Source organism: Epinephelus fuscoguttatus, linkage group LG6, assembly GCF_011397635.1.
Source record: "Epinephelus fuscoguttatus linkage group LG6, E.fuscoguttatus.final_Chr_v1".
Classification (NCBI taxonomy): domain Eukaryota; kingdom Metazoa; phylum Chordata; class Actinopteri; order Perciformes; family Serranidae; genus Epinephelus; species Epinephelus fuscoguttatus.
The window spans coordinates 28,322,954-28,344,401 of NC_064757.1; the positions used below are offsets into that span (position 1 = coordinate 28,322,954).

Sequence of the window (21,448 nt, forward strand, 5' to 3'; positions counted from 1 at the left end):
AGCTCCTGTGTTCAGCGAGGTAAAATTACTGTTTTTGTCCATGGAGCCTGGCTTTGAGGGGAGAATGAATTGTGTGAGAGTTTGTATAGTTTTAATGCTGTTCAATGCAGTTGCCTGACTTTAGTTCATCAAGACCTTTCTTTGTTTTTGTATTCTTTGTTCACCATAGTGGTATGTGAGGAAAAACTAAGTTAACGCAACACAGGCTGAGTAACTGATGGAGGGTGATGTATTCCTTCAAGTCTTGTATGCTGACCAAAGTACGCACCACTCTGTGTCCTAACTAGAATGTCTCTGTTTAAACAGAAAAGCCACTTTTCCACTTTTTTCATGTGGTGATTTGCTTTCTTCTCTGTTGTGTGGAACTGTAAATGGAATAAGTTTGGGTTTGGGTCGGTAGGTCGGCCAAACAAAACTGGGAAACTGTGAAGATCATTTTTTTCCGCACCATTTCTTGACATCTCATGAACCAAACAATTAATCAAGAAAATAATCATCAGATTCATCACTTATGAGTATAACAGCTAGTTGCAGTTTCTTCTGAGCTGTACCTCTGATTTATGTCACCAAAAGAACTGCAGCTCTTCCCGATATTTTCCTGCAGCAGTGCCACCATCTAAAATGCAGGAGAGAGCACAACTAACATATATGTTGACATAGGCAAGAATTAGGCAAGAATAAAAAACAAAAAAAAGGGGGGCTAATACCTTTCTCAGAACTTTTAGATGGTACTCTTTAGGTGGTACACCCATGCTCTTCATTACTGCCTGTGCCGCAGCATCGTCGTCTTCTGTTGCAAGCTGACACAGCACTTTCTGTGGGAGGGCAGGCAACATAATGTGCAGCAGATTATTGGCACTTTATGCGTATATCTAAAACAGTGGACATGCCTTTGATACAATCTCCCCAAAAGATCCATTACATCAAAGCTAATTAGTTACTGGAATATAAGATGACTCTGCTGGCGTCACATCATTTGAACCACATGAGTGGAGAGCAGGCATTCCAGTTAGTGAGAATGTATGGACAGCATATGAGCAACTTCAGAAATGAACCTTCTTTGTTACAGAGAGCCTTGGTGTTTTACAAGCATTTTTCAGAAGGGGCCTCATCATATACTGATAAAAGTAGACTAATAAACTCCGCTGATTCTCGGATGTGAAAAAAGCGAGTCATGATGAAGGAACAAAGGGAGGGAACGCTGAACTCATACTGTACTGTAGTGTTAGTAGAGTGGCTCTCAAACCTGAAAATATGGTTCAATAAATAATACTGATGAGATTAGGATTCGTGATAAGCAAAGGATTGAGAAGCAGACTTGTTTTATGTTCGATGTCAACATTCTTAGAAATAAAGCAAAGATGCCATGCAGCGGTCAGTTGTCTAATGATTGATAAACTCAACGTTTGGCAAGGATTCTGTTCATCGGTATTTGCTCATGAGTCTGATGAAAGCCTTAAGACCTGTTACTTTGAATTAGGGATTGATTTAGACTTTAGAAACAGTCCTTTCTATTTGACTGAAGTTGATTCACTCGTACAAGTTGGAAAGTGTGATCCAACAGAAACAGCCAAGGCCTCACATCTTCAGCACGCATCTGTTTTTAAAACTCCAATGAACCGAAAACAGAAACTAACCACACCACTAAGAGCAGAGTAGAAAAGTAAAATCCCTTTCAAACTGCAGATAAAAGGATATCAACACAAGATGAGGAGAGAAAGAGATTGAGAGAGGCACAATATGTTAAAAAAATGGTGCAAAAAACAAGACGTGAAGGAGAAAAAACAAGATCCCAGGCAGAGGAGAGCTGCAGCACTGTTGGTGGAGCTGTGTGGTTTCTTTGGCCAGGCTCTACAGCACGCTACGATGCTTACCCTCCACATAGTCTCACAAAACAACCCCAATCACTACCATCTGAGCGCCCTCAAACTCTGCACATTGAGTACATACAAAACCAATCACACTTATCCCACCCTCAGTAAGGAGGCACAGTGGGGCTGGGGGATAAGCGAGGGAAGGAAGACTGGTTAGAAGGAATGGCAGAGAGAGACTGGAACGCACTGCGATGGCTACATTTAGAGCGGGGAAAAAAGGGTGTGGTCACCAGAGGAATGGGATGAAGGGCAAATGGATAGATGGATGGCAAATACTTTAGGTCAAAAGTCATCTTTCTCTCACAGAAAAACAGCAACCGAGCTGGCTTTGGGGGCTTGGACATGCTGCTGCCATAGAAATTATCCCTCTATAAATCTAAAATTAAAACAGAGGATGTAGAAAAATGCACAAGGCAAAGACTTGGGTTGGTTTTGATGGGTGCCTGTTAACAATTACTAAGCCATGATTGAATTCTCCCAAAACCAATGAAAGACTCAAGTATAGCTTTAGATGGTCAAAACAGCAGGGACAAAACGAGGGAAGATGGGAAAAGAGAAGAGAAAATGCAGGATGATCATGCAAAATAATGAAGTTATAAGCGATTAAACCCAGACTTGGTGCACTCACACAGAGTGCATTTAAGATGTAGTTGCTGACTTTGCTGACACGGCACAAAATAAGACAAATAATCTGTGAAAAAAGTTATATTCCTCTGCACAGTCTATTGCCTTAAAGTGCTTCTAATAACCTAATCACAGCTAAGAGTCTCTAAAACAGCTGTCAATAGAGTGCTGCAGGGATGACGTTTCTTTTGTGGGCCAACAAGTTAACATTGCCCTTTTCACATTTCGGGTTATTGTAGAAAATTAAGTCTGTGGCAAACACAAGTTTATGATGCTTACATGTTTTTTTCAGCAAGATATTCTTCACAAGTGGACACCACTTTTAAAATTTCTGAAGCGTAAATGCAATTGCCAGAAGTAAAACGCTAATGTTAGGCTATAAACAAACTACACCACAGTTGCATGACTTTAAGGTTGCCGCCAAGACGATTAACTGATGTTTTTTATGTAGCAGAACAAAATATGAAAGTCTCTTCAGCTTGTGTGAACCACAGACCTTATTTCAGGCATCGCACAAAAAATCCATTGACTCTGAGATGAGGGAACAGGGAGTTCTGATCAAATGTGAATAAGGAATCTGCTGCTGCATCACCTACTTCTTGCCTTAAAGGTTTTCAGGTTTTATACTGTTTAGCTGTAAAATGAAAAAGCTGGTCCAGCCAGTGGGCGATGCTTGCTACCCAAGCCAACTGCATGAAACGTAGCGTCAGGTCACAATTTGACCAAAGTTCACAGAGCGACTGACATGACTGACAGCTGCATTAGAGACTCCTTGGCTCTGATTGGTTGTTTTTACCGCACCGCGGTCAGTAGCAAGAGTAGAAGTGACATATTTTTTTCACAGACTGTCTTGTGTACTTCATTTAGAATATACTGAGCGGTTCAGCAAATATGACACGTTATTTTCATAAGTTACCAACTATAGCTTTAAAGAAAAGTGGAATTTCAAACAGAGTCTTTTCCTCCTAAATTAAAGACCTAACCTATAATCTTTTGAACCACATGAATTTAAGGAATTTAAACATACATAATTAAACTTTTAAATGGAAAATTAGCAGTCTGTCTGTGTGCTTCTCACTTTATCAATTTGAAAATATAGCTTTTACTACACTGATGTCAACAAACTTTATCAGAGAACAATTGTTAGTTCAAGTGCGTCACAATAATTTGGAAGTGATGGCTGGTTCCAGTCCAGTGTTTTGTCTTGTTTGATTGGTTTGTTTTTTTGGGGTAGGTGGGGGCTATCCTTTTCATATTTGTGTTATAAATTGTGCTTTAAAATAGAAGCAAAGAGTCCAAAAGACATCACACAAGTACAATTATTTTAATTAGAAGACTAAAACTAAGATTTAAGACATAGTTTTGACATTTTGGGTATTTCACTTTCGTGTCAAGAGTTTAACTAGAAGATTGATACCACTCTCAAGTTCAAAAAATACATAAACAATTTATCTATCCACTCAGTATCTGTGCAGCGTCAACTCACACTGATGACGAGACAATGATCACAACTTTTGGTCGCTAAGAAATAGTTACAGCAGGTAACTTCCTGTAACACCACAAATTGTCATTTGTTATATATTTGTTTGGGTATGGACTAAGCATACTTCTTAGAATATCAACTACTCCTTTAAGTTAAAATAAGAGACATAAAGGAACCAATATAAATAATAATTTAGCAGCACGCCACTCAAGAGGAGGCAGACAGATAAAGGGAAAACACTGTCACACAGGGACTTTCATCTCCAAATTAAACGCAGAGTGCAGCAGCCAGTGTGAGCAAAGGGTCCAAAATATGTTTTGAAACCATAAAGCTGCCACAGTGGCTCCAGGGCCTACCTGTGGTTGACCTTGTTTGAGTCAGTAAAGGCACACGTCAAATATTAAGCTATCAACCCATCCATCCTCCAGCCCTCTAATATTACACTCTCATGCTTTACTTATCTGTCATCTCCTCAAAGATCATGCCATGTTGCTGCAGCACTGTGTGGTCCCCCTACTAGTACAGGATGTAGAGAACAGACCGATTGAGCTAATGACTATCTGACATAGCCTGCAGCTATGTGGCTGTACCCAGCATTCATCAAACTCAGCGAGAACACTCAGATGTGGAGAGGAGAGGCAGACAGGGAGGGGTGAAGGAAAGATGTGAGGGAGAAAAGGCAAAATACTCTGCACACTATCATAATTTTAAGAGAAAAATACATGCGGCTACTTACAGTATATACAGTAGCAGTAAAACACATGTTGTTGAACGGATACACTCATACATATGCAAGCACACGCATGAACTTACACAAACACGGCATTTAGGTGCCACTTAGCACCAGACATTCAGTCTATTATGGAGGCAGCAAGAAAACAATGTTGGGGAGCAAGATCAGACAGGGCTAACAGAAAACAGGCTGCATTCTGCATTCCAGGACAGGCAGTCCAACACAACACAGACACGAGGAGAGACGCGGAGACAGACCATCTCTGGCCTAAAACCATACATCTGCCCTGCTCCCCCAGACGGGATGAGCTGCGGTGAATAGGTTTTTTTTGTGCTTCCCGCCATTCCTGTCATTTGTGGGAAGTGGAAGCTTCTTTGGAGACGGGAAGGAGAATGAGGAGAAGCTACGGAGTTGGTTGTGACTTTATTGTGCTTGTGCCCTTTGGACACTTTCATCCGGTAGTGTCCTGCATGCAATTTTAGAATGAGTGGACCCGGTGAACCCTTTAACTCTGGACGTCAGTGCTGTTGTGCAAGCATTCAGCTACAATTAACTACTTCTATACAATGTTGACAGCTACATATATCCTCTTGCCTGCAGTGCTGTTTATCTATCTAGATTGTTTTGGTGTGAGTTGCTGAATGTGGAGATATCAGCCGTAAAGAGGTCTGCCTTCTTTTCAGTATAATAGAACTAGATGGTACTCAGCTTATGCTGCTTAAATCGCCAAAATATACATTTAGAGAACTCCAAAGCAATGTCTCTTTCCAGAAATCATGACTTGCTTACTCAAGATAATCCACCAAAGTAAATATTAATGCTGTTCCCCACGGCTGAGCTATAGAGCCCATTTCAGACTAAAGATCTGCAACTACTTGCAATATGTGTTCCCAAAACCTGCCAGTTTAAACCAATGAGACTAAACGAAACATTCATGGTCTCAAAAGCTATGTCTCTCCTTACTTCCATTCTAACTTACAGCTTTTCAGGTTTACTTTGCAGCTCAACAGAATTTGTAGTCACAATATGAATGGGCGATGGTTAGCATGGGCAGTGGTTAGCACTGTCACCTCACAGCAAGAGGGTCCCTGGTTTGAACCCAGGGTAGGGGTTCAAACCCCAGGGCTGGGTGCGGAGTTTGCATGTTCTTCCCGTGTCAGTGTGGGTTTTCTCTGGGTACTCCGGCTTCCTCCCACAGCCCAAAGACATGCAGGCTAGGTTAACTGGTAACTCTAAATTGTCCGTAGGTGTGAATGTGAGCGTGAATGGTTGTCTGTCTCTATGTGTCAGCCCTGTGATAGTCTGATGAAGTGTTCAGGGCATACCCCGTGTCTCGCCCAATGTCAGCTGGGATAAGCGGTTACAGAAAATTAATGAATGAATTTGCATTTGCATTTCCAGTAGTGGTGAGACAAAACAACCTGAGCTTTTGACGGACCATCTACGTAAAAAATAAGCCACAATAATTCAAATAACCAGCACCAATTGATAAGTCAATGATGTGTGTGACATGCACATATATGGCCAGCAGCAGCAATAACCCACTGTCTGCCATCGACACATTATGACGACAGAGACCAACATGCATGTCATTGCACACTTCTGCTGAGTTTGTGACCGACTGAGCATAAGACATATCACAAACGGGTAACATGCCTTAGCTTCTTCTTCTTCTTCTTTTTTTTTTTTAAAGATATTTTTTGGGGCATTTTTTTTAGACTTTAATGGATAGGACAGACAAGTGTGAAAGGGAGAGAGAGAGGGAGTGACGTGCAGCAAAGGGCCACAGGCTGGAGTCAAACCTGGGCCGCTGCGGCAACAGCCTTGTACATGGGGCGCCTGCTCTGTCACTAAGCCACCGACGCCCAATGCCTTACCTTCTTAAACCAGCCAGTGGTGAATTGATAAACTGAATCTCAGGTGACACTATCAGCCATCTTGAGTCAAGCTGAGACAGTTTAGTTCACAACACTGCAACTTTCCTCTGGAACACTCTGAAATAGTTTTGTCTGGTTGCGAATCTCTGGTCTCAACTGGGTAAAACATTAGCTAGCGCAGTGGTGAGCTAGTAGTATTAGTTAGAAAAAGAAAAAAAGTCTCTACATGAAACTGCTCACAACAAGGTCTGTGGATTATCTTGAGTAATCTGGTCATGATTACTGGAAAGAGACATTGCTGTTGCTGAGTTTTACAAATGTGTGTTTTGTTTTGTTTTTTTTTTAAAAAGGCAGGCATCTCTACGGCCAATATTGCCAACATTCAGCAACTCACATTAGGGGTATTTTGGGGTGATCTGTGCCTTCAATTTTAGTTTTATCTCAGTAATTTCATAATAAGCAGAATTCTCCTGCTATTTAATACAGTAATGCACACTGTTCATAACCTTAACAAAGTTAATTCTCTCACCAAACCTTGCAACTGTTAATGCCTAATTCACACGCACATCAATATACAGCCATATGCCCACACAAAAACGCAGACATAGCATAGACACAAACACAACCATACACATATGCACTCCGCTTCCCCTCTTATGGGTCAAAGACCATCTGGCAAATTCAAGGTTTACTTTCAAGGCACTGGTTTAATTAGCAAGATGTTTTATTAGATGAGAAATTAATCAAAAGAATACAAACACACAGTTAATCTGGCAAAAATGTGAAGGTTCCACATTGTTTATCATAAGCCATCTGTGTGAACCCTCTCAAAGTTGAAAATTGCAGAATCTTTTCTTCCCTCTGTTCTCGTTCCCTCCTTTGTGTGTGTGCGTGTGTGTGTCTGTGTGTCTGTGTGTGTGCGCGTGCCTCGAAAACACAGTGAGCAAGATCAACTAACCATAATATGAAGGCTGATCCTTCTCTGGTGACAAAGAGGCTGTGAAACAGTCAATTTTAATTTGCTTTCAAAATATGTTTTACAGTTTTGGGCACAAAAGGCTTAGACTAACAGAGACCCAATCTACCTCATTCATCATCCATGTCCGATTGGAGACGAGACACAGAGGGCTGGCGAGAGAACTCATATTAAAAGTAAATTAGACAGAAAATCTCTTCGGCAGCCCAAAGGCAGTCAAAGACAGATTCTTTTTGGTTTGTTGGGAGTATTTGTTGAATGGATGATATCAATCTGTATGTCCAGAACTAATTAGGACACAAACAACAAACAGATCAGGCCTGAAAATGATTAGAAAAGGCACACAATGGACAATTAGAGGAGAATATACAGTAACAAATAAACAGCAGTACGAAGGGCCTAAACTGTAAATATTTTAAATACTCTAAAATAAATTTGTCTCCACCTGCTCCGGCTTCCTTCAGTGATGATTATGTCTTTAATCTCCAATACCATAAGTGTTATTTTCCTGCTTTTAATGGCTGTATTACGGTAAAGTGATGAAATTTTCTGAACTCACTAGAAGACTGTTCTATTCTTTGCCTTTACCCACTTTGTCATTCAGTCCACATTACTGATGATTATTGATGAGAAATCTCAGTGTGTAAATATTTTGTCAAAGCACCAATAGTCAGCCTAACCTAACCCAACCTAATTGCTGTTGCCAAAGCAAATGAACCCTTCCTGTACCTCCTACTGTATCTATAACATTGCATCCTAATATTTTCTTGGTACCAACCTAAATGTGTGTCTTGCACCATGTATCAAAAATGTCAAGTACCAAAAATTTGCATGGATGGCTCAGTCAGATTCATAATCGTGTTATATATTTCCTGATTTAAATAATGATTCAGCTGATTTCAGGCTGTGTTTTAGTCAAGCAAAGTTCTCGTACAGCTGTTTCGTATCAACACAAAACTTAATAATTTTGTTTTTTAAAATGTTTGGCTCAGGCGGCACGGTGGTGTGGTGGTTAGCACTCTCGCCTCACAGCAAGAGGGTTGCCGGTTCGATCCTGGGCGTGGGAGCCCTTCTGTGTGGAGTTTGCATGTTCTCCCCGTGTCAGCGTGGGTTCTCTCCGGGCACTCCGGCTTCCTCCCACAGTCCAAAGACATGCAGATTGGGGACTAGGTTAATTGGTGACTCTAAATTGTCCATAGGTGTGAATGTGAGCGTGAATGGTTGTTTGTCTCTATGTGTCAGCCCTGCGATAGTCTGGCGACCTGTCCAGGGTGTACCCTGCCTCTCGCCCGATGTAGCTGGGATAGGCTCCAGCCCCCCCGCGACCCTCATGAGGATGAAGCGGTTAGAAGATGAATGAATGAATGAATGAAAATGTTTGGCTCACTATAAAACATTTTCTTCAGTGTGAGGCGTCAAAAATGTGTCATGTCCGAAAAACTGAGGTAATCTATTGGGACTGGTTTTAAAATACTCTAAAAACGTGCCCAGCCCTATTACGTCCTTTTTTTAAGTATTTTAAGGGAGCTTTCGCTTTTATTCAAAAGATAACAGTAAATATATGACAGGAAATCAGGGTAGAGAAAGACAGGCAATGACATGCCAGTTGACGGCTCAGCCCAAAATCAAACACACAGATTTTTTTTCCTGCTTTCTATGGTGCAATTTTTCTATTTAGATTGGTCTGGTGTGCGTTGCTGAGAGTTGGAGATATCAGCTGCCTTCTCTTGAATATAAATGAATGAGATGGCGCTCAGCTTGTGGTGCTCAAAGCCCCAAAAAATACATTTGAAAAACTCCACAGTAATGTCAGTTTCCAGATATCATGACCTGAATACTCAAGATAATCCACAGACCCTGCTTTGAGCAATTTTTATGTAGGAACTTTTAAGCAGACAAGTACAACCGCCAACCATATCACCGCATAGAAGGAAGTGTGCACCTACTCATGGATGAGAAGCTCATAACCTTAGTGGTGCTATGAGCTAGCAGAAGATGCATGCTTCTGTCTCCATGGTGATACAGTTGGTGGGTGTAGGTCTTCAAAAAAAAAATAGTGCCTGCAAGGATGTTGCAGATCATGATTGACACATCAACCCAAAGGGAAATCTGGGTACTGCGGGCCTATTCAAATATAACTTGTATAATATATTGACTGATACTTAATATTCTGTTGTTTTGAAAACTGGGCCCAGTGTGTGACCCTGACCCGGGGAACCCACTGGTTGTTCTGGTTGTTACTGGTTTGCTAGCATTATATTGTTACTCTAATTTGTGTTACTGTAATTGAAGCATTCTCTGGCACAAGAATTTCCTCCAGGATAAATAAATTTTTGTTGAATTGAATTTCTACCTTGATCCTCCTCGATCCTGAAATCTAACTAAAAGTGCTGAGATTAAAGACAATCAGTTGAGAAAATGCCCAGTTACAGCACATGCACAGATGAAGTGAATCACAAAGAGACTGATGGTGAGATGTAAAAGCAATTATGCATCATACGTGTGATTGCTTTTACCTGCACATCATTTATCATATCCTATGCCTTAAAATAAATGTTAGAAGTAATCAGTGTTCAAAGTCTACCCCATTTACTTAAGTCTAAAGTTTTCTATTGACAGAAAAAGTCCAGTCCATACCCGTATCCACTGGTTGGCTTTTCTTTCCACAGCATTGCCAGGACGCTCTGAGTACAGTCCCCACAGGCACTGGAACAACAGCCTTCTGCCTGTAGCTGCAGACAAGACACCACAAATTCCAGCAGGTTTGTTCATCGGTCTCTATATGGATGGTCGATTTGTGGCTTAACGCAACACCCCTTACACAGATTATAAGCATTAAAATGACTCACGCTTGTAAAGACACTATCATTAGTCTGGACCTGATCCATCCACTACTCGCCATTACAGATGGAGTCTAAGTTTTTCCAAAGGTGCACTCACCATCAGCGGTGACATAAGGGTTCCAGCAGAGTCGGCCAAGAAACTGGCCTAAGAGGGGCAGCGTCTTCATGGTCTCTGTTGTGGAGTTCTTTGGGACAGAACAGAGACAGACACACGCAGGAGGACATGGAATTAACAGTCTACAGTCTTCATGCGGTGTTACCTTGAATTCATGGAGACAATATTTTCTTGCGTGCCTCCAGTGAACGAATAATCCAAAAACCACAAACATTGGTAATTAATTAAAGTAAATGGAGACCACAGCAGAATTATCAAAACTCTCATACAACTCATAATCCAAGTCTCATGCATCCAGTCTTATGCTCATTGCCTCCACAACAGGTGGCACTGCCTCGCCTTCAGCCCTTTCTGACCATTAATAAAAGTTAAACTTATCTATGCTTTTACTTTTAGTCCTGGGAAAAATGTTTTCTTCACACATTCAGGGTAAAATGGCATAAATATTTGATATATAAATGGTCATTTTGTGGGTGAAGTATTCCTTTAAGTGAGTAATATCTTTTTTCCATCTGGCCCATAATCAGACTCAAACATGAAAGAAGTGGAACAAATCCAAAAAAATAAAACCTAACTCATCATATCACTGTGTTATACATGTTTACACCTCCTCACTTGCTTTATCAATTTAACGTTACAACCTTGTGCCCCGACACCAAACATTAGAAGACCACAAGTCTGCTTAATGACTGAGAAAATTGAGTTGAAAAGCAAGAACCTCCGCAGGTGCGCAGTACATGACTCATCACCTTTGTTTCCCGTATTCTGGTCGTGTCCTGATTCCAGGCATACATAGATACACGGCGCAGAGCAGGGCTCTGGTCGAGGGTGCTATACCTGTAACAGTTTAACTATGTGTGTGTATCTGTGCTTGTTTATCCAGTTCAAACAACAGACCATGTGATTTATTTCACCTCACAGCCAATTAAAACATCCAAAAGGTTTTAAACCAGAGTGAACACTGTATTTAAGAACTCCAATAGCCTTTAATCCAGACTTTCTATAAGTTTCAGTTTTTATTTCATTTTCCCAGATGACCTTCACTTGTAAAAGTTTAAATTTAAGGTTTGGAAAGATTCCAATAATGTGTCAGGGCAGCTCACTGAAGCCAATCTAAAACAAGACATGACTAATAACAGCACAAATAAGCACTGAGTCCAGATAAAAATAAATAAATAAATAAACAAGACTGGATTTAATCACACTTATTGTTACTTAAAACCAATGCCAAACAGAAGGTGATAATCAAAATGTGTTTGGCTGTTTAAGAGGACCAGAACCAATTACTTTGTTGTTTCTAGTTTAAATGATAAAACACAGCATATTTGTCAGAAAATTACTTGACATAATTTGTGCTTCCCCAGGGAGGTAAACCTTCGAGTCAAGTCTGGATGAGGACTTTAAAGCTATTGCTTGATGCAGAATAATTGTTAACAAAAAAAAACATTTAAAAAAACAAAAACAGGTGTACAACACTGTTTTTGTTCCATCTTATTACTTTTCAGTGTTGAATACATTTGGGGGATTTCCTTGGTTGGAGTCGTTATTTTTACAATATGATGACTGCAGTGGGACACACAGCGAAAGAAAGCAGATCAAAGAGGTGACGTATTACTTAAATTTACAAGCAAGTCTGCACATGTGTGCATGAATCATATTTAAGTGCATTTACATTATTACTTAGTATTCACCCTTTAGTAACAGACTATATCATACATTTCACCTTTCACCATGCATTAAAAAGTAAAGAACAGCTTTGATGCAGGAGAAGCCCACACAAAGTAATCTCACATAAGCCAGCTGTAACTGAAGCAGTGTGCTGTAGCTCAACCAAAGATGATCTGGCTTATTTTCCTGCCATGAACGCACAGTGGAGTTTATGGTGTCGGGATCTCGTGTGATCCTAGAACGTGGGAAAAACATGGACGCCGATTACAAATATTACCCATAGGTTTTCTGCCCTGCTTCAAAACATTTCCCATCTTTTCCCATGTCTTCCTCTTGTGCTCATCATCCCATCAGCCTCATTGACACTCCTGTCATTTATAGAAAAAATACTGACTTTTAAGAGAAATGACTGGATGTCGATTTAGTCTTAATGGATCCAGAATCAGCCATTAGCAGTTCCGCAGAGATAATTATGAGTCAGAAAGAAAAGAGGCCAGGAATAAGGAGGAAAACTGAGTTTCAGAGAAGAAAATAAACATCCATGTGCTCCATGCACATTTCATCAGCAATAATCAGAGAGCACTATTCAAAGATGGAGATGCCTGAATGTAGCACTGGATAAAACAAAGACATTAAGGTAACTTAAAGCCTATATCTTCAAAAACAGCATTAGACAGACAAGGGGATTAACTTGACTTACTCAAGTGGATGAGATCACCATTAATGGGAAGCAGAGTGGTAATAGGCCATGTAGGGTATCTCTAAATGCGCCCAAAACACCACCACTGCTGCCTGGAATACAGCTATCACACTCAGCCATCCTATCAATCCAACAACACATGGTAAACAACGTTGTGTGCGAGTATACGTGTGCGTTTGTGTGTTGGCGATGCAACTAAAAAGGAATGTGCATTTACAATAAGAACTTTACTAATGTTTTGTGACTGCAGGAATGCCTGCAAGAATGAGCGATCGCCATGGAAAGTAATTATCACTGAGTACCAGGGCCAAATCAACATCAAAGCCTTGTCAACATTGTCCTTAATTATGAATGGCCTTTGAGACAATGTATCTTGTCTTGAATAGGGACAGACATCTGAGACAGAAGTGACTGATTATGTACGAGCCAGCGAGACAAATGGGACAAATTTATGATGAAGAGAACAGTGAGGAAACACTTCTGTTCCTGACATCACTGAACCACAATCAGAGTAGCCCTAACATTAAATAGCAAAGTTACTATGGTGAGTACACAAATACACACCAGAGTGTACGGTCGAATTCCCCGCACCTTGCGTCCATCTTACGTTGGGCTGCAGGATTTTCTGATCAATTGCTTCGAGTTGTGGTACTGACACACCAGACCCAGTTGCTCTTTCCTGCCCTCTCTTATTTTTAATGTTGACTACAGTCATTCTGCTGTTTTTTGCTACTGACCAAGGAAAGAAAAGTCGCCGTTGTCATGTTACAGCTTTGTTGTATTAATCTTTACATATTCATTTCAAATTGTATGCCCGAGATGTTTTGAGAATGGTATTGAATATCAATGTTTTTCAAGGTATTGAATCAAAGTTTGAAACTCCAGTTATGTGACAACACTAGACACACATGCAAACACTCTTCAAACTGTTCATCATTTGGGAAATATGCTTACTTGCGTTCTTACCTGGGGTTAAATGAGAAGCTCAATGCCACTCTCATATTTCTCTGTTTAATATGAAGCTGGAGTCAGCAGTGGGTTAGCTTAGCTTAGCATAAAGACTTGAAACAGAAGGAAACAACGAGCCAGGCTTTGTCCAAAGACAACCAAATCTGCCTACCAGCACAAGTTATATCCTCATCGGTTTAATCCTTACAAAAACGGAAGAGTAAAAATGTCAAGTTGTGACTTTATGGGCTGTTATGTGCAGGATCATTTCTTGGCTGGGCCCAGTAACTTTCTGAAAATTCCCCTGATTGCCTGGCAACCTTACGGTGACAATGACAAGACTCCAGGAAGTTATTGCGGCCAGCCAAGAAGTAGACTGGCACATAACCCCACCTAAAGCATGGAATAGCCATTTTTACACTTGTGTAGACTAATCAAGTGAGATATCACATATAAATTAGCGAGCTGTACAGGTTCTGCTGGGCGGATTTGGTTACCTTTGGACTGAGACAGGCTAGTTGTTTTTCTCTTTTTCATGTCTTGCTAAGCTAAGCTAAGCTAAGCAGCTCCAGCTTTATACTGAATGGACAATATCAATCAAACTCTCATTAAAAAAAAGCAAATAAGTGTTTCCCAAAACATATCGAACAAAAGTGCAAATATTGAGATTGGAAACTTACTCCACTTTTCCAACCAAGTGTAAACCTGGAAATTAATAATAGCTAGGAGTATTTCTCATCTTAGGGCATAATCCACAGGAAAGTTGTTAAGTCATCAAAGGATGCAAAATGCTGCCAAGAAGCAGGCTATCTTCAGCTGGTCTTTTATGAGCCCAGTGCCAGTAAAAAGGATTTCGGCCCAATTAGGCTATACCATTATTTTTTTCTTTCTTTGTATCCGCTCCATCATCCTACATATGCTGACACCTCTGCATGACGTGCGCCCGGAACAATGCGAACAGAGAAGGAGACAGACAGACAAAAATAATAGCCAGTCAATGCTTGATCTATAAAAATATATGGCTGCTTGCCGAAGCGGAGAGGAAGTAGAGAGTAAGATGGACAGAGACACTGAGACTGATTCTAACCATCACCAGAGTGTTACAGTAAAACATATGGACTGTAGAGAATCACAAATGAGAACCTGCGCGAGCACCATGACTGTAAGGCTAACAAGAAAAAGGTTTCTTACGTGAGAAAAAGAATGTATTATGTGAGAGAGAAATGTGAGAGAAATCTGGCTATAAAAAAAGCACAGAGACAGAAAGTGCTAAGGGGCAAGAGCTGGAAGGAGGAGGCAAGGTCATAATAACAGTGAAATCTCACAGTCCTGCACCCCTCCTGTCCTCTGCCCCCTTCCCAAATTTGCTGGACCTGATATGGGGATACATTAGGTTAGCGCCGGAGGTCCCAATGCGGCTATTACCTGACTAACTCAACACTGCAGCACTGCCAGCCAGACATACACAGCCTCTGCACAGCACAGAGCAGCCTCTGTTAGCAAGAGCCTACCAACGCTGGACTTACTGTTCATGCCCTGGCTGTGATGGAGAGCGAGCGTGTGCATGTGTGTAGATGTGCTGGTGTTTGATTTAACTTCAGGCGGCTGTTTGGCCCAACTGATTAACTGATCTAATTTATTTCATTAGGTAAGGTGTGTCAAGACTGTAAAACAGGCCTCTTAGCGGATACGGACCATTTTATTAGACCTAATAGGCATCTGGGAAATATATATCCAAATCTGTCAAGAGTATAAATCTCAGAGCTTCCTTCGCATTGTGACAAAGTCTACAGAGGAAACTATGTGAAGCCACAAGCTCGGCTTTTCACTACATCTGCTCACCATGTTGTTGATGTGTGTGAGGAGTTGCTGGAGGAAATCCCTCAGTCTGCTCAAGTGCAGGCAGGTGTCTCTCTGAGTGTCTGGGCTGTCGGCCTGGCCCCAAGCCACTGCTTTGTCCAGCCAGATCTGCATCTCTTGGATGTGCAGCAGGGGCTCTGTCATTTGCTGGAGCTGGATCAGTGGCTGCAGCTGAGACATTCTGCTTCTTGTCTAGGTGAATGTACTTAAGACGTAAGCAAGATCCTAAGTGAGACAAAAAACAAGACCAAAAAACACAAATATCTCATCATCTGTCCTTCATCATCACTCTGTGGGGCTGCACACTGTAAACATTTCAGCTGCAATCAACAGCTCTATAGGTCGCTCTGTTAGTCAGAGGGTCCAAAAAAATTTCCCTACCCTTTGGCAGCCACAGTTTTGGCCCTAGGAGGCTGAAATTTGAAGTGAAGGTCAAGTGTGCGTGTGTGTGCAAGTGTGTGTATGAGTGCCATTTGGCTACGGGGAGAGCGTTTAACAAAATTAAAAAATAACAAAAAGGCACTAAACTTCTACACAGATTTACGTTACATTAGTTACATGACCAGACTGTATAGAAAGACACACACAAACACCATTTTGCCACTTGTCCTTTCATAGCTCCTGACCATAACCAGCTGTTAAAAGGGAGGCATCACTGAACTAGTGACAAGTGCAAGTGTTTGTGAGGTTGTGAGTGAATACATGAATGCATGGATGCGCATATGTGGTTGCAGCTGTTGCAAATTTACGCTTGTTACATTGTGATCTTGACTTCACATGAAATTTTATTGCATACAATTAGCCTCTTTAGATGTTTTAAAGTAATTCTGGGTTTTCCAAAGTGTTTCACAGGCACCTCACCTAAAACACCGACCGCGTTGGCTTAAGGTGTCTCAAGGGATGTTCAGATTCCTTTTTTTCCTTCCCAATACCAATTTGATAGCTGAACTTGCATAGCAGAATTGATCAGATACGACTGGGATAAAAAAAATAAATAAATAAAATAACAGCTGTGTACTAGTAATGCTGTATGGGTGGAAATGATTGTTAGCATAGTTTTATGGCATGCCTTATAAGATTGCTGGAGTTGAAATTGGCAACACAAGTGCCACCTCTCAAAACTAAAGCCTTTATATGTTGACTTTTAACTGGTGGGACTTCCAATGTTAAGTTCTTAAGTGTCATCACATTGTTAACACTTTGCTAACAGCTAATATTTTTGCTGTTTTAAATCAGTAGTTGCCAATGGCTGCACAACACAATTTGCTGTGTAGGCTACAGTTTTGGAGCAATGAAGAATTGATTTCTGGGACCTTTTTATTTTTTGGTGTAAAACTACTTTTAAGTTCATTAATAAATTACATGGTATCGGATGGGCGCATAGCCTTGTGTTCTCACAGATACCCAATCCAGCATTTTAAGCAGTATTGGAGGTATTTCCAACTATGTAATCAGTATCAGAGCAACTCTAGCTGCCTTGAGGAGTTTTTGACCACAGAAGAAGACTGCAAGTTCAATAATGGATATAAATAATGCAGGATTTTAATTTTTTTTTTTAAAACCAGCAACATTCACGATATAGGAATTACATTCAAAACATTTGAGCTAGAGGATATACACAGTATAATTTGGTGAGAAATGCTGAATGCAACAAAAAACCTACTTGCAAAAACTCCACAATACAAGTTATAGTGAAAAACAACACCTAAATGACAAAATTCTATTTATGTTATGTGTAAATAATTATTAAAATTAAAGAAACGGTCTATTTTTTTTTTTTTTTTTAAATGCAGCCTATGCAATAGCCCTGCATAATAACACATTTCTTTACTGGCAATTTCTTAACGAATCTGCCAAGATATATCTTGAAAAACCAACATTAGCCAATAACATCTGCCTACTAATGTAACAGTTGGGTTCCACTTTATAATGTTCATGTGTGGCCCTCATCCCCATTTTCTATTAGAGCAGGAGTGGATAATACAATAATAACTGGAAGTAATAAGTGAAAAATGAATTCAAGCATATTGTGTTAATATGATGTTGAGTTACCACAATCTAACGATGGACTGAAAGCTCAAGGCAATCAAGCTTTCTCTCTCTCTCTCTCTCTCTCTCTCTAACACACACATACAGTACACACACATGCGCACACACACACACACACACACACACACACACACACACACACACACACACAAAGGCCTACTGAGAAATAAACAGCACATTCTTCAACTTTTATGATGATGGAGAAAAAACGGGGGGCAGATCACAAGGGTGTGTGTGAGGATGTGTTTTGTGTCTGTATATAGCCTGAGAAAAGTGCGTGTGTGTGTGTGTGCGTGTGTGTGTGTGTGTTTGTTGTTTTTTGCCATAATGACAGGTCTGTGTGAGACACCACAGGCTTGTGTTTTATGATCACCTCGTTACACACGATTTGTTTAATGTCTTGCCATCATCTCTGCTGGAAAGCCCCTATGGCTCGCTGATGTGAATATATAAATACTCATTTTCGGGGAGAAAAAAAGCCCAACCAAATTAGGAACAAACGCCTCTTGTTGACTTGTGTTGGGGGCTCAAGTTTTTAGTAAAGCAGAGGTGGAAAAGAGCCGCATGCCGAAATAACCAAGTAACAGACAGTCACCCACGATCTCTATCACACTCAGACAGTTATGTGAATACACAGGCATACATACTGTATTTACACAACTTTGTTGGCGCAAATGCATGTCATTCAGGCAAAAATATGTACGTGCATATAAACACTCTCGACGGCAGCTCTGGTGTTGGCTGAACACACTCTGGAGCAGGAACGAGATGTGACTGGTCAAATATTATCTTTGAAGATTTGTTAAACTAAGCTTGTGGACTTTGGGTAAGGGTGAGTTTGCTGTTCCAATTACAAGATTGTTGACATTATTTCAGTATAATCAAATCAGTTAAACGTCACTTTCTTCGAATTTACTTCTGTGTGTGCTTCAGTATGTTATATTTAAGAACACCTGGATTAAATGAGAGTAATGTAAGGGCTGACTCAATAATAGTCATAACAGTTTTGTTCAACTACTTTGAGGCTAAGTAACTATATTTCTTCATCATTTTACTCCAAAATTGCAGCATTTATAACACACCTACATGCAACAACACATCAGTACACACCTGAATAAATGAGCGGAGAAACATAAACAGTACAGATGCATCTAATACAGGGCACGAAGGGTTATTAAATGGTTAGATGGAAATGATTTGGATCATATGCCTAGGCTTTCCTAGTCACATCTCAACCAAGCTGAACACCTACTGAAGACTTTGTGTCCATGTGTTGGATGGTGCTCTTGACCATCATCATGAAAACACCAAGTGACGTAATAAAGAATTGTGTTTCATTCATCCAGTAGATTTACTGAGACTTAGAGACTCTATGCAAAAGAGCTGTTCTGGTAGCTTGTGATGGCCCAACATCACGTAACCCACTAAATTATTTAAGCTATTTAGTTGTAGATAAATTTCAGCTGCTCATCCCAGCTTCCCAAAGCGTAAGGTGATCAATCCAATCGCCAGAATAGATGTTGGCACTGTACGTTTCTACAACTGTGGATATTTTAAATATGTATGTTTCAAAGGTAGTGTGGATGTGTTCAAGCAATTTTGTGTTGTGACAATGTTGTGGTGAACGTGTGGTTAGGTTTAGGTACTTGGTTATGGTTGGGTTGCTGCTTGGAAGCAAGCAACAGTAAATATCCATTGTTCTTTCAACATGTTGTGATGTTAATGTCCTAACTAGTGCCTTGAATCTGTCCTGTCGGTCTGCTAGTTTCACTTTTTTAATGGCTGCTTGCTGGCATGTAAAACATATATGGTAGGTGGCTGTTGGCTATAGTCTTTGCGGTGCATTCAAGTGCAACTTTTTGACTGAGACATAGGCAAAGTGAAGTGACGCAACAGTCAGCCTTTGTCACTACTAGTTGTTTTATTGTTGTCCTCAGACAGTGTCTTATATGGTCAAACAATAGCTCATCTGTGCTCGTCTGTAAAGAAGGCACCTCTGTGTTTTTCCCCCCTGGTGCTTTTATCAACAAGGGAAGAAAAGATGATCTGCCATCCTGTAGGATATCTTATTTTTTCGGCATTCTGAAAAATACACAGCTCAGCTGAGAAGTAGATTTTTGCTTTGCAATTAATATATCCAATCTTTTACAAAAGTGAGCAAAGTGTAGATTTCACTCCACAGTTTGCTCACTTTTGTACAAAGCCAGAAGGAATGCAAAAGACAGTCACGGGAGCCACATTTCACACAGCTATCTGAGGAGTCTGGATAAAATTGATTGATTCTATCTCTAGTGTAGTATATATTTGTCATAATGCTGTTAGTAAGACGTAAGCAATAATGCCAGCATTTTATTCTCGCAACTTGGCTGACGTGTTGTGCCCAGATTGTTTGTTTATTCAGGTACCTGTCCAAAGATACTTTATAATCATGAAAGACAGAGAAAGGCTGCACAACCAAGTTGCAACCTGATAATGTTTGGCATTTTTACTTGATAAAGTAAAACAATTGATTATCAAAACAATTTGTTGATGAAATTTTCACTAATTGACTAAACAGTTACTTGCCTGTTTCAATCCTAACCTTTACGTTTCAAGGGATGTTTTTCTCTAAAACACAAAGATACACAGTGTGAGATACAAACAATTGATCTAATGTAGATGACCTGAAGCAACCAGAGACTCCTGCATGATCATTGTTATTATTAAACTACCTTTACTGAGCCCACTATCACACATAACCCCCTCAAGACACACCTAGGCTGCATATGAAAACATTAAAACAAAAAAACATGACGGCACACAACATTAACGTGATGCAAAGCCAATTGCTCGTTTCACCTCTCAGTTTCGCCACACACCAACTTACCTTAGCAAAGACTTTGGGATGCAACGACTACAACACACCACAGGATGCCAGTATTTCCTCCACCCTACCGCAGCTACACATGGTGAAAACCTGTGCCAGTTCAATTTGAAAATACCAGCACTTCAAAATATAACTGCTGTTTTTTTAAGGCAGTGTCAAGTTACGTTACGACTCCACGAAAACACCACAAATGAACTGCTTGTCATCCTCTTCTACAACCGTTACTTCGGCTGTTAGCTCGTTAGCAAGTCAATCACTCTACGATCGTATAAATGTTCGCTACAGTGGCTTCTAATGCAGACTTACATGTAAATAAGACGTGTAGACATCAAACTGAAGTCTTCACAGAGTAGAAGTCAGCTGTATTCATTCATTATGTATGTCTTCAGACAACACGACAGGCTTTCCTCCCGCGATGTAAACAAACTGAACTTCCCTCTTCCTTCGGACTTCCGTGTATGAAGGAAGATGATTGGCTGAGAGTCGCGCCACCCTCATTCATCATTTTGGCAGTGCCCACTGGGAAATTGAGTCTCATAGCTGTAGCAGCGGTACTAGAGTACATAGAGGATATATGCTTAGATTATACACTGGGTACCGATGTTAAAAACGGTTTTCCACAGTGTTTCCTATGACACATGTTCGTCAGAATACAGAATACATTTATTTATTTATTTATTTATTATTTAATTTCCTCATGTATTTCTGCCGCAATATTCTGTGCAATTATTCAGCTATGCAATGTGTAACTTTCACACTTAAAGCCTCAGCACAGAAACAGCATATATTTTATGTCTAACACTGTAGCATAATGCACATTCTACTTTTTTAT

The 21,448-nt window shown here is 40.4% G+C and overlaps 1 protein-coding gene across 1 annotated transcript in view; it reads right to left on the reverse strand.

Moving 5' to 3' along the window:
• The window catches only part of fancc (FA complementation group C), a 41,207-nt gene extending 20,148 nt beyond the window's left edge, over positions 1-21,059 (reverse strand). Inside the window, 6 exon segments of the mRNA XM_049578881.1 lie at positions 552-616; positions 708-815; positions 10,205-10,299; positions 10,508-10,595; positions 15,684-15,926; positions 20,923-21,059. Coding sequence (XP_049434838.1) covers positions 552-616; positions 708-815; positions 10,205-10,299; positions 10,508-10,595; positions 15,684-15,881 — 554 coding nt within the window. The 5' untranslated portion in view covers positions 15,882-15,926; positions 20,923-21,059.
• Between the last annotated feature and the right edge of the window lie 389 nt (positions 21,060-21,448).